The following is a 17,069-nucleotide window of genomic DNA, read 5'->3' on the forward strand; positions in this document are numbered from 1 at the left end:
ATGTGCCAAGGTTGGCCTGTATTGTGCGGATCCCCCGGCTGCTCCATGGCACGTTCTGCATATGGATATTTTTGGCCCCCTTACATGCTCCAAAAAGGGAAATATTTGCATTCTAGTTGTTTTGGACATCTTTTCCAAATTTGTGTTGCTACTCCCCTTAAAAAATATGAAGGCGACTAGTATTGATAAAGCCTTAAGAGAGCAAGTGTGGAAATTTTTTGGTGCTCCTGCTATGATAACCTGTGATAATGCCCGTTACTTCCGGTCTGTATTATTTAAGGATATGTGTTTTGAATGGGCGATTAAACCCATTTACAGTAGTCCCTATTGCCCCCAGGGCAATCAGTCTGAACGTGTAAACAAGGTGCCTAAAGCCACTCTTACTGCTTATTACAGGGATGATCAGTCATTGTGGGACAGTGACCTTGAATTCATCAACGTGGCGTTTAATTCTGCTGTCCATATGGCGACAGGGTTTCCCCCTTCCATCCCCTTTCTGGGCCGTGAGTTGACCCATCCCTTGCTTAACTCCTGGGAACTGCCACCTCTGGAACTCGCCTCTGACAGTGATTCCCTGGAGGCCATGCTTGACGACGTGAGTTGCAATCTTAAGAGGGCCCGCGAGGCTGTAGCCGCCTCTTATAACGCTACGCGGAGACCACATGGTTTTGCTGTTAATGACTTGGTTCTCTTAAAGAATTTTAATTTGCCAAAACTGGCTGATAATGTTAATTCAAAATTAATTTCTGCTTTTGTTGGGCCGTTTGTCATTGATAAATTTTTAGGAGACAACACGGTCCTATTGCGTAACCCTTCTGGTACTAGAAAATATAAAAAGGCCCATGTGGGTTAATTGAAGAAATTTCACCAATAATTTTTTTTTTTCTCTCTCTTAGACAATAGTTTTTTGTTGTTGTTTGGGTGTTCGTGTTTCTTTCCCCCTTTTTCTTTTTTTTTTTCCTTTTCTCCCACCGATGCTCCCGCCACGCCCAGAAGAGGACTTCGCGCCGCAGCGCACCCGACGCTCCTCGCCCTGCCCGAGATACCGTGACCGCAGCCGCCCGCCGGGTTCGTCGTGTCTGCGAGGTCACTTGCTTGCTGGGACGTTGGTCGCCGTCACGTCACCGATGAGGAGCGGTGGCATGCGGTCGCCGCCGTCTCCTGCCCGTGAGGGGCCGTGACGCTTGCGGAGACTAACTCTTCTGCAGCGGCCGCTTCGGATGGCCCTGCCTGCCAGGCGCCGAGCGTGGGCAGGCGGTGGGGACGCCCGCCGTTCTCGCCCTGGTGTTGCGCTGGGTGAAGGCATGCTGTTCCTGCTACTCTGGGATGAAGGGGATGCTGCTCGAATGGTACTTATTAGGGACGTCCCGTACTCTAAACTTTCTCTTCAGCACTGAAGAGTCTTTATTTCAGTGGAAACACTGAAGAATCCATACTATGTGTCTTACACGGAAAATTATGCCAGTCATGAACTCGCTTCAAGAAATCGTCATTTAGAAACACTATTTGTTATTGTATACACATGGAAATGTGTTGAGCTCGCTTCAAGAAATCATCATTTAGAAACACTTTTTGTTATTGTATACACATAGAAATGTGTTGGTTATTGTATACACATAGAAATGTGTTGAACTCGCTTCAGGAAATCGTCATTTAGAAACACTTTTTGTTATTGTACACACATAGAAATGTGTTGACTTGACATTTGAGATTCTTTACTTCAAGAGTGTTGTGACCGGACCTGCAGTGCCTGCTCGTGTCCTTGAGACTTGGTAGGCGAGGCTCGCGGTTGCGCTCCGTCAAGGGTGGGGGAGTTGAAGTGGTCGGAGCGCTGTGATTGAACTTCGTGCCGCGCGGCGGGCTTTGGCACTCCTTCCCTTCCTCCTTTCCCCCCCTCCCTGCGTCTAGTTCTGTGTTTGACTTCCCCTCTTGAGGTGTCCGCGCATGCGCGTGGCGCCCTCTGTTTTACTTAAAACTGCGTGTATTGCCTTGAAGGCTCTTCTTGTTCGTTAGCACTCATGTAGATTGGTCGTGATAACCTGTCGGTGCTGGTATCGCACTGAATTAAGCATGTAGGTCAGATAGTTGATTGTAGAGAGAGTGTGACAGCGGGAAGACTGCACGTAAGTGTTTGTAAGGTGGTGACCCTTACAGTCATGTAACTGGTAATAGCTAAACTCTAAATTGTTTATTCGGCCGTCACCTTCTAAATTCCATTTGGCATTTTTTACCCTATTCGTTTTTTTGATTAATTGCTCTCTTTGCTACGTGTAGGTTGTCTGACGTTTCTCCCCGTTATGTCTTCACTCTTCATTAGGACTTGTCTTTCGCTTTTACGTAATGTATGTAATGTGTTAATTTGTTACATTTGTTGGGTTTTCTTTTGATGTCATGCTTTAAAGTAAGTTTCATACTGCCTAGTGTAGGTTAGGCCGCGGTCGCCTGCATGTCCATTTACGGGTTTTGTATTGTCTAATGAGGCATTAGTCATTGCTAACGACATTCTTGGTCGCTGTGTGTTAACGTTAATTTAACTATAAAGTATTCTTTATTATCCAATACTATCCAATACTATCTGTCTAAAGTAAATACTAAAGTATTTGTAATATAAAAATACGTTCACGTATTTTGCCGTGACATTTGTACTAGTGCTTTTCTTGCTAATTAATCAGTATTAATTTATATGTGAAAGAATGGTGTAATTGTATGAGGATTTACATGAGGCTTTTGCCCATGATTAAACGAAATGAGTTAATTTAAATACTTGCTAATTTAACCTTTGCATCTCTCCTTGGCTATAATTAATTGGAATACCCCTTTGAACACTGTTTACTCAGCTCAAATTATTTTATTAATTTTTAAGGAATGTGTTACACGCGGTTGAAGGTTCTCGTGAAAGTACTTCACCTGTTGACACTTTCCTATGAAGCTCATGGAAGCCTTCAAGTGCCAGAAAATAATAATATGCAGTAATATTTAGTGTAACTAAATACGACGTGAACCCTAGAATACAAAGTTGACGATGTGTCGTTGGTGGGAACACTTGTTTGTTCCTGTCATTTTTTTTCTTTACAGAATTTTAAAGTGAGTTTGACATGCACTTTTTCTTCAGGAAGTAAGTTAAATTTCTTTGTCGTTATTGCAACTTATAAAGTTGATTTGTGTCTAAGAGTAAAAATATTTAATATTATTTTCATCATTTTATTCCCAGTTTTATTACTCAATCTATTAGTAGGACGTGATTTCTCGTCGCGGTGCGGAAGACTTTTATGAATGAAAGCATAAATGTTCGTGCAAAACCATTCATTACACAAATGTCAGTTCGAAAGTATAATGTTGGAAATTTTTTTAATGATATAATTTTTGCATTTTTTTTCTGAAAACACAAGCTAACACATCGATTGTTGGTGACAGCATTTTTTGTAATGTATGTAAATCTCTTAATTATGTAGAACGTTAATTAAAAAATAAAAATACATGTTTTAAACAGAATTGACTATTGGTTGTATTTCATGGATATGGACTGGATCGCAACAGTAATTTAATGTTTCAAGTTAATAAACACTGTCAGGAAGCAAGCAAGGCAATGCGAGAACATTATCCTTTTGGTTGAATGTAGCGAAAGGGAAAAACAGTCACCTTTCTTGCCACGATCTTGTTCGCAGATAACGCAGGTATGAGCAGCAAATGGACTCCACACAATGACAAAAGAGCCTTCCCCTCCAACCCTCCCATTATTCCGCCCCCCTCGCTGAAACGCCCTCTCCCCCCTCCCCCGCGGCTCAGGCGACAGGCTCAGGTATATTGCCCCGCCCAACCACTGGCTGTAGCACGTGGCCAGTGGCCCAATGCGCTAAAAATATTTACTAGGGAGGCCCCTTAATAGTAGAAATTCAAAATATTTAAGCAAAATAATAGCGAAACTTTAAATATATTAACTAATGACAATAAATTCTAATTATTATAATCATAAGAAAAATTAATAAAAATACAGAGCTTTGTCACCAAAAACGGTGAAATTAAATCTAAGAAAAAGCAAATATATCACTGAATGTAATATACAATTTTAAAAGCAAACTAAATGGAGGTAATTTTAATTTATTCACACTGCACTGGAATTCTAAGAGATAATATAATCCTGGTCAAAGGGCCTAGTCAACCATAATTTTTTTTTTTATGGACATAACTCCTGTGTATACAGTTGTCTTTCTTACCAATTGGATTACATGCTTCAGTTAAAGCAAAATGTTTTGGGTCGTGATGAATACAAAAGTTATCAACCATTTTATCACATTTTGTGTGTTAAAAAATGTAATTCAAGGACACGTATAATCCATGATTTTTGTTACAAAACTTTATAAATATGTACTAAAAAATTTTTGTGCCTACTCAGCAAAGTACACAAGAAGCTAATTTGAACAATGTTAAAAGGCTAATGCATGAAATTATAACTGAAAGAATTATAATTTGTTTGCAAAAATATTTTAATTCTCTGTGCAAAATATACTTATTTACAACACATTGTTTAAAAGTTTGCATTGTGCACCCAAAAATTTACAAATAACTTCACTGACAAATGTTCCAGTTCTAACATCTCACTGTTGTCCAATATTAAAAAAAATCACATTTTTTATGTAAAAAATTGTGTAATATTTGGTATAGAATTGTTTACCATCGACATCTATTATCAATTTTTCATATAGCAGTCTCGGAATTGAAATTTGCACTACTATCGTACGGAGGAGGTCCACTGTTTAGAAAAGCTGTTGTCGAAGGAGTTCTGTGGCTACTACGTCTGTGTGTATTCGCAACAAACACTTGTGGGGTGGCCTGGCTACCAATGTAATAGGCACTTGCACCTCCAGGTTCCACAAAACAACTGATGGGTCTTGTCCCATGATAGTTTGAATAACTTGATCTAGCAGATGATGGTCGATTATTGTATATGTCATCATTACTCAAAGAATGAGTACAGTTCTGCTGATGCAAAGGATTCGTATGACTTAAAGGCTTCTTCCAATGTGGAGAAGATGATGGAACAAGACTAGACTGTGACGAGACAGGGAAAGGAAGCTGATTCAATTCACTAAACGTATTTGAACTGTCAAGATTGTGTTGCTGTTGTTCTATGATGCGCGTAACTGGATTTTGATGTAGGATTTTAGGTCGGCGGTAAGAAGCCCGATTCGATCCGTGGAGTGTATTATTGTAGCGCACACTTCCATGTTTTTCATGTTGCGATGAACGACTCGTTGACCCACGTGAGATAACACTGCGACGTTTCACTCTTCTTGGTGTCATTGGTCGAGGAGAAAGTGGTCTGCCGCCTGGCGTCCTGCCTGAAACATTTCAATATCGAGATGGAAAAACTTTCAAGTGAGTTAGGTACAGAACTAGGAAAATATAAACACTGGTTAGGTAATTACTTAGTAATGAAACTTTCTAAGATTGCAATTTATTATTTTAATTATTAGTTTCTAATTAATTTTTTGGCCCACATACAAAAATGTGAACGTAGTTGCAGTAATAAAATCTATCTAAATACATTCTGAAAATGATGCCATAAAATGTATTATACATAAGTTTTCTATGTGGTGTGCTAAACACAAAACAGACAAGACAGTGTTAAACAGCTCTGTTGTCAAGCAGTGAACTAATTTTCATTATGATACACATTTTAACACATAACTTAATACTAACACAAATTATCAAGAAAAAATTATAAAAGTCAAATAGCAGTTCAAAAGTTTCATTTCAAACAAAGGACAGATTTTTTGGAGACAAAAAACCATTCTGCTGTCTTTGGATCCATATTTACTCAAAAGAAATTGAATCATTATTGTTTGAGACATAACATAGCACTATCAATGACGGGATGAAGACTGACTGGAGCAGAGGCGAGGCGTCCATAGAAGCTGTGGAAGCGGCGCTTCCCTTCCATTAACCAGTAAACAATAAAAATATTTAATTTTTATATTATCTAGAAAATGTAATAAGCAACAAACAATATTATCTAGAAAATGTAATAAGTAACAAAAAAAATCATGGGCAGTGTAGATGCATGTCACAATCTAACCGTAGATGAGCAGTCCGCCCATACTAACAACGACCACTTCGTACATACTAAACCAATGGAAGCTGCTGCCTGTCGGGCCTTTGCCAGTATCTGCGCGCGCAGTTGGACTGGTGCTTCTATCTAGGAGGGATATAAGGAACTACGAACTGGGCTTGCGGGAGTTGCCGTTGGCCTGGAAGCGGCCTCGCCTGCAGCTTCCAGTTGTGCAAAAACAGTATAAGAACCACGTGTGAAATATAAAAGATAAAACATTATACGCAGGGACGTCGGAACAGGGGGGTAGCAGGGGCGAATCGCCCCCGTGCAGTTATGCATGGGGGGGCGAGAGTAGCATTTTGCCCCCCTCCTTTTCCCAGAATAAATGTTTGGTCCTTGTAGTATTTTTCTCAACCAGTAGTTACAAACGTTGCATTGGTGATCACATTGATTATAAAATCAAATTTTGATTGCCAATATACTGTAAAACGATTACAAATTCCTAGATGGTATTTTATTTAAATTGTACTACATCTACTGTCATAGTATCAAGCCATTCCATGGCCCAGAACAACAGAGCGGCGATTTGTCGAGATCTAGGGATGAGCGTTAATATTTATTACATACTACGTCATCAAATTCTTGGAATGGTATATTTAATATTTTGGTTTGGAAACTCATTAAATAGCACAATTTTGCATCTAAAATCCCCGGACCCCACGCTCTAGGACTGAGGTAAGTGTGATACATCTTTTTGCCCCCCCCCACTCATGAAAACGTTCCGACGTCCCTGATTATACGTATGTTTTAACGTTAACTAATGAATATAGAGTATCTTAAAATATGCTTAAACGTTTTGTTAAGGTGAATAGCGGTGGTCTATAAATAAACCGTAAACTTTTCTTTCAATACACGAGCTGCGATACCTATGCATGTGTAGTGTGGCGGGCTATACTGCGGGCTGGAAGCTGCTGTGAAGAAAGCTTCCACGCCAGAATAATGGCGAGTAGTGAGGTTTCTCAACCTGGATTTTCAGGTAATGCTTTTTTGTTGGGCTCAGAGGAATCGTGCGTCAATAATTGTAAATGTATTATAGAAAAACTAATAAACAGTCCATTTAGTGCTTTAACTTTTGAACAAAAAAAATGAAATAATCCTCAGTGGCAGACCTATACCTCCGTTAGCTCTGGAGACAAAAGTAAAAGCATTAACTAGGCATTTTCATCCACACACTTAAAAAACATAAAACCTGGTTATGTGGCTGCAATAAACTGATGAAACTTTTTTGTTGGCCTTGCTTACTCTTTTCAAAAGAAAATTCAGTGTGGAGTACTTTCGGCTTTTGCGATTTAAATAATCTTCAAAAAGCAGAAAAACAGCCCAAATTATCCCACAGCCACATTATGTGTTTGAAAGAACTCAAACAGTTAGGTAAAACGTATTGAATTCGCAGTAAGCAGTCAGTATCGGCTAGGCATTGAGATGCATAATGAGAAAGTGCGGAAAAACAGACGGATCGTTAGCCATTTGATAAGAGCAACTTGTTTTTTGGCTAAACAAGAACTGGCTTTTCACGTTCACGATGAGTCTACTTTGTCACTTAACAAGGGTAATTATATAGAATTTCTTAATGAATTGGCTGAATATGACAATGAGCTCAAAGCTCACCTTGAGAACTCAACACAGGTTTATCGAGTGACATCCAGAATAATATTCTGTTTTCTCTGTCTGACTTACTGACACGTGAAGTAAAATAAGAAATATCAAAGTCACCCTTTGTGGCACTGATTTTTGATGAGACAACCGACATAGCAGTCAAATCACAACTATCCTCAGTACTACGCTATGTTACAAGAAATGGGGATGTTGAGGAAAGATTTTTAAAGTTCGTGGATGTCAGTGATGATAAAACAGCTAATGGACTTTACCAACATGCCATACAAATTTTAGAAGACTTTAAATGTGTCGATAAATTAGTAGCGCAGACATATGATGGAGCTGCAGTGATGGCTGGAGAGCATGGTGGACTGCAAACAAAACTTAGAGCAGTCTGTGATCAAGCTATTTTTGTTCACTGTTACGCCCACAAGTTAAATCTTGTTCTTTCACAGTCTGTAAGTTACATCAAACAGTGCAAGGTATTTTTCATCTCTCTAACAGTGTTTGGCAGTTTTTTTTTGGAAAATCAACGAAGAGGATGCAGGCTTTAGATGCAGAGGTGAAAAAGACGTTTCCCGCGCTTGCTCCAACTCGCTGGAATTACAATAGTAAGCTTGTAGAAACTGTGTACAAACACAAAGAAAATATAGCAGATCTTCTAAGAGCCATGATAGAAAATGCTGACAAGTGGGATTCCGAAACATTATGTTCTGCCCGTGGTCTTTTATCATATTTGAAAGATTTCGATTTTAATTTCTTTCTTGTCATATTTTCGTACATTTTCTGGCATTCTGATTCAATTTTCCAAATACTTAAAGCTAAAATCAGTGACATAAATTTCTATATGAAGAAGATTGAAAACTTTAAAACCTTTCTAAATGGTTTAAGAAATGATTTTGACCGAATGTGGGGAAATGTTTGCTCAGAGTGTGAAAATACTCTCCCAACAGCAAAACGTGCTCGTGTAGATTTTTCCTCAGGTGAGGATAAAAAAAGTTATTTACAGAAGACTTTTTTTTCAAATTGTGGATGCCATTATTGTGCATGTAAATCAAAGATTTTCAGAAGTACCCAAGCTAAAATTTGTAAGCTTGTTGGATAGCAAACTTTTCCTTCAGCATGCACAAAACTTCCCGGAAGAAGCTTTTGTATCTCTGAAGAAAAACTACGGGAAATTCTTTGATTTGTCAAGCTTAAGAAGTGAGTTGTACGTTTTATTCACGGACAGTGACATGCACAAATGTACTGTGTCAGATTTCCAATTGTATTTGGTAGCATCCGAACTAAGTGACGTATTTCCAGAAACACTAAAACTTTCAAAGCTTATCTTGACAATGCCAGCTACAAGTGCTTCAGCTGAGAGATCATTCTCAGCTTTGAAGCGAATTAAAGACTACTTGCGGAACAGCCAGTGTCAGGAAAGATTGTCTGCCCTTGCACTACTCAGCATTGAAAAAAAAACTGCTGCAGAAACTAAGTCGTGGATCATCTTTCAATGATGATGTGATCAATATCTTCGCAACTTAAAACTGCAGAACTGAGCTGAAATATAACATTTAAGGTAAGAACTACATTTTTATGAGGTTCTTCTCTTTATTTTAAGTACTTACTTTGCCATGTGTTGTCTGTTTATATATTTTGTACCAGATATTGATGATACTACACTCCCACTTAGTATATAAATAATGTAGAGTAGGTATTTTATTATCAGAATAATGTAATTCAAACATTATTATTTTTCAAAAATAATTTATAATTTTAAAAAAATGTCAATTTTTCTACCTGTGGAATAGTCAATGTTCAGTTAAGAAAACTACTTAAATAGCACCCTTTTGTACCTTGAAATCCATATTTTCCCGGGGGAGGGCCCCCGGACCCCCCCCCCCCCCCCTCGGCCATGTTTTGGGGTGAATGGAGTTGTTGCTTCCCCTCATGTAAACCTCACGCTTCGCCACTGGACTGGAGGTGTTTGGATTAGGTGGAATTACTAGTGCAGAGGGCTAATAGAGGGCAATATAGTATATTGGAAACAACTGGTGCATGAAGAATTATGAAGATTGAGAAAAATGGAAGAGCATGAGCCTGCAAAAAGTAGAATCATCAAAAGATGATGAACAAAAATAACAATTTGTGACATTAATTTATGGCTCAGTGACTATAAAGTACTTACTTGTTTATTTTTATTAATATTTAAATAATAATTTTTACATATTACATAAACTTTACCCAAAATGTAATTAGATCCTTTGAAACACTAAAAAAAATTGTAGAAATTAATGCATTGTCTTAAGTATACATTATTTCAGAGCTTCCTTAATTTGTTCAGTTTCATAACTTCCCATTAAGACTGTGGATACAGTTTAAATGGGACTTCCTCACTTGATAAAACATCCCTGCTTGAGACGACTTGGGACTCTACTGCACTACAGAACTCCATGCTCAACACTTCTTACTTGCCTGCTCAAAAGAGCCTCCCCACTCTATGAGACTTCCTCACTTGCAGTAACCTTCTACCACTAAGGAACTTTCTTGCTCAACTGGGTGTGTTTTTTGCCCTGAAAATACATATTCTTTCTGTTGACACACGGGTTTAAATTTGCACAAGTTTAATGCAGTTTGCTAAACCTCAATGATGTTTGCAGTTTCAATGTTGTGATTGATTTGTACTACACGTCACAATAACAGTTTGATTTTAATCACATATTGAAATAAAAGTATTTACTACCAACTGTGCCAGAAGTCAAGAAATTATATTTTAAATAGATCATATTTCTGGAATCTCTTGAGTAATTTTCAACACAAGTAGAGGTTGGACTTACTAGCTGCACAATAATGATGTGAACCTTAATTGTAACCAGAAGAATGTGCTCCGAAGATGAACTGAATCTTACACAGTGACCTACGAGATATGATACTTAATGAATTATAGATTACCTTCATGCTTTTCAACTGTTTCTTCAAAAATGTATGAAAAAAATTATTTTTAGAAAAAGTTTGTGTATATAGGTATATGTAAACTGAAAACATTGGCTTTGTTAATCTGTTTATGAAAGTTTATTGTAACTAGCTGGTATCTTAGAGTGCTGTAATGAATCAAAAGTGTGCCTGTGAGATTCCAGAAAGAGCAATGCAATTTTCATTAGTTTGTGAATTTTTTTTAATCATACAAGTTGTGAAATTAAACTTGTTCCCACATGTAACAAAACAATAACTATGCAGCAACATGTAAATTGCTAAATATGTTGGTGGAGATAATGCCCAAAATTTTTAACCCCAGTATAATTAATGAACAATAAGTTTTAGTAATGGTGTGTGGGGCCGTGCTCTCATATATAGACACTGATCAAATTTCCACAGATTTTTGTGAAAGCAAAAATTTTTGAAAGCTGTTGTAATGTTCTTGCTGAACTTTCATTGTGCAAAATGACAATTTATATCACTTGGTGTCATGTAGAGCACATACTTAGAAAGTGCATGGCTGCCAAAGCCTTGGCGACTATCATGTCCTGGCCACAGCTGCAGAGGCACAGTCGCTCCGTGCACACACCTCTTTTGTTGTGCAGTGCTGCACTTTTAGGGTGCATGCACATATAATAGCTGCAGTGTTTCGGAAACCTTGCCACTTCCACTTGCTTACACAAGTACCCAGTAACATTTATCACTTTAATAAACAGCTAATAAGTGCGTGAGAAGTGATTCTGAAGTTAATATCAATCAGAAGCATGTGATTTATTTAGTGGTATCAGCCATACACAGACAGGATTATTTTCTAATTTATGATGGGATTATGTGATGGTAAGGAAATTTATTATTCATTCTAGGAATACCTACACCAAGAAGTAACCCTTTAAAAATTAGAACTGATAATGTAAATACCCGTTTCAAATACAATTAACTAAAACATTTTTGGCATTCCTGATAGCACATTATGGTCTAATATGGTATTTTAAACATTTAAAAGAATAAGTTTTAATTGTGTATTTATTCTTTAATATATAAAAATCAGATTGTTCACACTTTTAGAATATTCTGAACCAAGCAAACTCATACCACACTACCAAGAAAATTGTAGTATCTTAGAATTGACTAAAAAGGCAGTAGTTTGCTGACTACGAGTAATAATATTTGCTGTAACATTTTCAAGCTACTGTGGTGCTAATTAGTTAGGTTTGTGGCACTATATATACCTTTAAATTAATGACAACTTAATGATTTTTCAGTAATGTGATCCCACATTCATGTTTTGAAATTTTTATTGGGTTTTAGTACTGTTTGGGGGTTTCTACCTACTCCAGTGGTCTGTGGACCCACAACCTGTCTTAGTTCCCCACAGCCCCACCAGACTTCAGCCCACTTCATTTCCTGCCACGTGCATGGTCAGCCTTCCCTTCGGCTAGTCCACGCCAGTTATCGTATACTGCACACAGCCGTAGGGCCCGGTTGTACGGCCGTATAGTCATGCTTTTGTCTACAGTGCACCACGTCTTTTGTATGTAGAACGCTCGGGTTCCTCCCGGTGTGTGCACAGCGCAGCACTAATAATTATGCCAGGAAATGCCACGACAGCCTTGCTCCCACGCCAGGTAGCATTCCTAACTCCCCCCTCCCCCATCGCTGGCACTCAGCAGCACCGGAAGGACAGCAACACTCGTAGCCCTCCGTGAACTACTTAGGTGCTCTGGCTTCCCCTCCCTTCTGGTCCTAACACTACTTTTGCCAGAAAACAAATACAACTAAGCCCCAGATCCCTGGCTCTCGACTAGACGTTGGAGCGAGAAGTATATCGACCATCATCGTGTCTAGACGTGAGCTCCTTGTTTCGTCCAATTATTTTTTTTTGGTCAGAGTTTAAAGTGCAGACCTCTGCACCAGCATGTAGTCACCTATGTTTGGAAGAGTTTCCGAAACCACATTATGTAGTTTTTTGCTGTGATCTTTCATCTCTTTCTTTTCCGTCTCGTGTATGTGCCACGCATCTGGATTAGGAATTCTCCGGCACTCCAGCTCCTCCTCGTGATGCCCAAAGGACATAATTTGTAGCCACATAATTTAATTGGTAAATGGAACGTTATTTTGTCCTATGACACCCCCCCCCCCCCCCCCTTTTTGGAAGTAACGACCTTGCATCAATTTTTTAATCGAAAATTTTGATATTAATTACACTGCATTATTTTAAGCAGTGGGTCCCAGTTTCCCCATGGTTCTATGTCCTCTCCAGTTTATTTGCTTCCGATGATTTACTGCATCTTCCCGTTATCGGTGCTGAGGATGTGTCTCCGTCACAAGATTTCCAGAACATCTACCCAGCTACTGGTTTGAAGGGACGCATCTAAATTTATTTGATAATATTAACTGCACTGGAAAATTCTGATCTGATATCTCTTTCAATGTTGACGATCTAGTCATTAATTTCTTACACTAAACAAATGATGCACAAGGTATCTTTTTTATGTTTCACACTACAGCTTTGGATAATGTCTAATCCATGTTTTTGTTATATGTATAAACAAAACAAAAAAAAAGGAATTTCAGTGTGAAAGAATAATAAAGTATAGTGCATAAAACTTAAAGTCGATTTAGTTTTTATTATTTTAGCTTTAATTCCTGGTCATTATAAAGACTCTGATTCACTTAACTAAATTACATTTGTAACTGGTCCCTCAACCTCTGTCTTAGAACTCAGCACGCAATCACAATATTATTAACCAATTATCAATAACAAAGGGCCATTACACTACTGGATCAGATTAAAGTAAAGGAACTAATTAAAAATTTAAAATGTACCTTTTTAAGTATTATAATCCTTAAGAAGATGTGAAGCTGTCAAAATGGTTGTATTAAGAAGCTATCATTCTTTACAAAATTTTCCAAGTTCTCGTCTAAGCATAAACACATAATTTAAAAGGAAAAAAATATTCAGCATTTGATTTACAATTAATCGAGAATGTAAGTCATGCACAGTATTTTGTTAAAAACAGAAGTTATATAATTCAGTGGGTATGAGATTTAGATATTAAATGTAGGAGAAAAATCATTTATAAATTGAAACAAATTATGTTTATATCAGCATAAGAAACCATTTTATGTCTAGGAATATCAAGAATTTATTTTTTTGATAAGAAATTTAAGGTTTGATTTTTAAAATAATGTTACAAGTATGGTGGATGTGAGGCAACGAGCCAGGCTAGTTCGCCAGCCATCCTGCCTGCCTTCAGATGGGGCGTGGTCCATTACCTTACATTCCTAATCGGATTTGTAATGGAACCTCACTGCTACTACCCCCCGCCCCACTTCACCCTTCCTCGCCAATCATTCAGTGAACTCTCCGTCCCTCTGGAGGATTCTGCAAGCTCCGGGAGCCTACCGTGTGGAGTGGTGTAATTAGGATGCCATCGTTCTGGGAGCTTCGGGTGTCAAGTCGACCCTGATGACGCAACACTTCAAAGAGGTGCGAGACCATTCCAGAAGAGGGCAGAGGGGTATAAATAGGGACGCCAGCCTCTGAGGTAGTGAAGTGAAGAGGGCGAGTGACCCTCTTGGTGAGCGAAAGCGGAAGACAAGAAAAAGGGTTCGTGTGCAGAGACTGGTGCATCGGGACTGTGTTGTGTGCAACGAACAAGTGTGTAGTGCGAGACAGTGTGTTGGGACAGACGTGCGAGGTAAGAGACGAGCAGTAGGGAGAGCCACTGTCAAGTTGAGCTCCTGTGGGGAGAATAAACTGTGGACTAAACGAAAGAGTGATATTTTGTAGATAGACATTTTAAGTGTTGTAGTTTTATTAATAGTGTAAATAGTGTTTAATAAATAAAACTGTAATAACTAACTGGCCAATCTTTTTTGAATCTGTTTTCGAACTCATAACAATTAAAATTAAAAGTTAATGTAACTAAATTAGTCATATTTTCAGCAACAGATCTCAGATTTTATTGGCAGAAACTTCCCAGCCCCTGTCTTATTGAAAGAACTAAGATGCCTGCCATCTTAAACAGCATCATCTATTCATGGCACAGGTGAAATACATCCTCTTCCAGAGGAGGCATGGCAAAGGCAGACATTCGGCAACGTGCATAAATAACTCCAGAATTATAAAAATTATCCAACGCTGAACCAAAACACCAAGTATCACTGGGTTCGCCATATGCGTAACATAAATTCTGTGATAAAAGGCAGACAAGACAAACATGAGTCAATAGTTCAAAAAGTAAATGAGTGCTAAATAGGTAAAGTATAAATGCAAATTTATCAAACAAACTTTTACTAACCAATTTACCATTGTACTTTTGCTAGCATTTTTTTTACAACCATGAATTAACAAACTCAAAGAGTCGATCATGCCAAAGAAAAATAAATGTGTGGTCTTACCACAACTTGAAACTTATTCGTAATCACAAAATAATTATACATTAATTTAACTTATTTCAAACAAACTGTGCCCCTGACCAAAATACATAGTTAATTTTATTTCTTAAAGTCCCAATAAAAATCATAATGACTGTGACCTAAACCATGTCTCATAGATTTCATAGTTTATTTTAGCCACTTATTTTGTCTCATGCCCAACAGTTCCATGATGTAATTTCCGTCATAGCTTCCTACTATTCGGCGATTCCAAAACCTGCATCATGTGGTTAATGGGCCGGACCAAATACACACTCACTTGTATGTCTATAAGCCAGTCAGTAATCTCGGTTCACAAAATAATAGTAAATGACCAAACGTCCAGCAGTCTTGTTATCAACGATGTACTCAAACACATTTGATGCTTTTCGTATAAAGTGTTTTATTAGAAGTTCTCTCAGCAAGATATAGTGATTCAAAGTTTACATGCTAACCAACTTCTACTTATTAGCGACAAACTCCTCACTCATGGCGTGTGGGGGAAATTTAACTCCCACTATACTTACTTTAAGGCCAGCTGACATACTACCAAGTAACCATAAATATCACAAAGTAGAGTTTTAAACAGTAGTTCCTCCTTTCAAATTTTGTAGATGAAAATGTCTGACATTTTATAACATTTCTCAAAACTTATTTAAGTTTGCCAATAAATTAATAAATTTAAAACAGCAGGTCTTGGTTCGCACAATCCACGGGCATGGTATCAGCACTCGTCCATCTCTCGACCTACACTGTCAAGTCATGTCCAATCCACCTGGCAAACACGAATTCGCCGCGACTCTCGGTGTGCGCGGCCGCATTCATCCGTCACTTAGCAGATGCTAATTCCCAGTTCTCGTGCACTCCAATCGCTGGCTCCGTCCGCTACTTTCCTCACAACATGAGTGCAGCCTTCGGTGAAACATTGAACCTCAGTTGGTCAAAGCATTTCAACTTCTCAGAAACTTCCACCTCCTACCTAGGCACAGTATTACTATCACTAAATTAGCAAACTAAGTTAAAAAAAATTGGTTGTCTGTAAAGTCGGTTTACGGACGATAGTTTAACGTGACGTCATAACAAAACATTGATGAAATTATTGCATACTTTTATGAATAAAATTGAATCATTTTTATTGAATTATCACTATTTTGTATGGATACAAAGAAGGAGTGAAATTATATCTACAATTTAATTGATAAATTTACTTTTATTTGCACTCATTAATTCAAATATGTTTATTACTTTAATGAAGAGATTATTTTAACTATAACTTTTATACATGTTTGCTATTTAACTTCTTCCAATCTGTGTTATTCTGTTAAGGATCGGACGATGATAGGAAAAGTAGGAAACGAAGGGAGTGTTTCAAGTATAATGTGCCTCGAAAAAGTCAAATCGATGGTTGTTCCAATCGAGTGGACGAGAGATAGATACGGCGCAAGCGTACAATGAGTGTAACGGGACACAGCATAACGGGACACTTTTTCGTGGGTGCAGCCGGCGTTCATCGATTTATTAGACATTGTCACGTCAAAAAAGTAATCAAATGTCTAAAAAAATCCTTATATGTTATTTAATCACAACTTGTTATTTTTTCACAATGAAAACATTTAATTTTTTTATTATTTTAGACCAGCCATGAAACTTCATTCCTAAATTCTTTAACTCGGCAGGTCTTTCAAACAAAATAAGCAAACTTACAATACTCTGTTCCAAAGAACATAAAGCTGCACAGACCCAAAACATGGTAAATTTCCTTAAAATTAATGAGGTAGAATATCTGTTTTGACCAGGAGGTCACACAGGTATAGATTCACACATCGACTGTCACTGGTTAATATAATTTTAAGGAAACTATCCTTCCTGATAGTAAATATCTGGTAAAGTTTGTCAAATGTTATGTGTTTTGGATGTAAAATTAGTTACTAACGGAATATTCAGTCACACACAGGAAAACCACTCTTTCAGCACCATGAGA

General features: G+C 37.9%; 1 protein-coding gene across 3 annotated transcripts in view; it reads right to left on the reverse strand.

Annotated features, from left to right (window-relative positions):
- Nucleotides 1-4,466: 4,466 nt before the first annotated feature.
- LOC134529421 (sodium/potassium-transporting ATPase subunit beta-1-interacting protein) overlaps nt 4,467-17,069 on the reverse strand; it is an 84,664-nt gene continuing 72,061 nt past the window's right edge. For all 3 annotated transcript variants that reach the window (XM_063363479.1, XM_063363478.1, XM_063363477.1), the window contains one exon: nt 4,467-5,339. In XM_063363479.1, coding sequence (XP_063219549.1) covers nt 4,696-5,339 — 644 coding nt within the window. In that variant the 3' untranslated portion in view covers nt 4,467-4,695. The remainder of the gene's footprint in view (nt 5,340-17,069) is intronic.

Source organism: Bacillus rossius, chromosome 2 (assembly GCF_032445375.1).
Source record: "Bacillus rossius redtenbacheri isolate Brsri chromosome 2, Brsri_v3, whole genome shotgun sequence".
In the NCBI taxonomy this organism is placed as follows: domain Eukaryota; kingdom Metazoa; phylum Arthropoda; class Insecta; order Phasmatodea; family Bacillidae; genus Bacillus; species Bacillus rossius.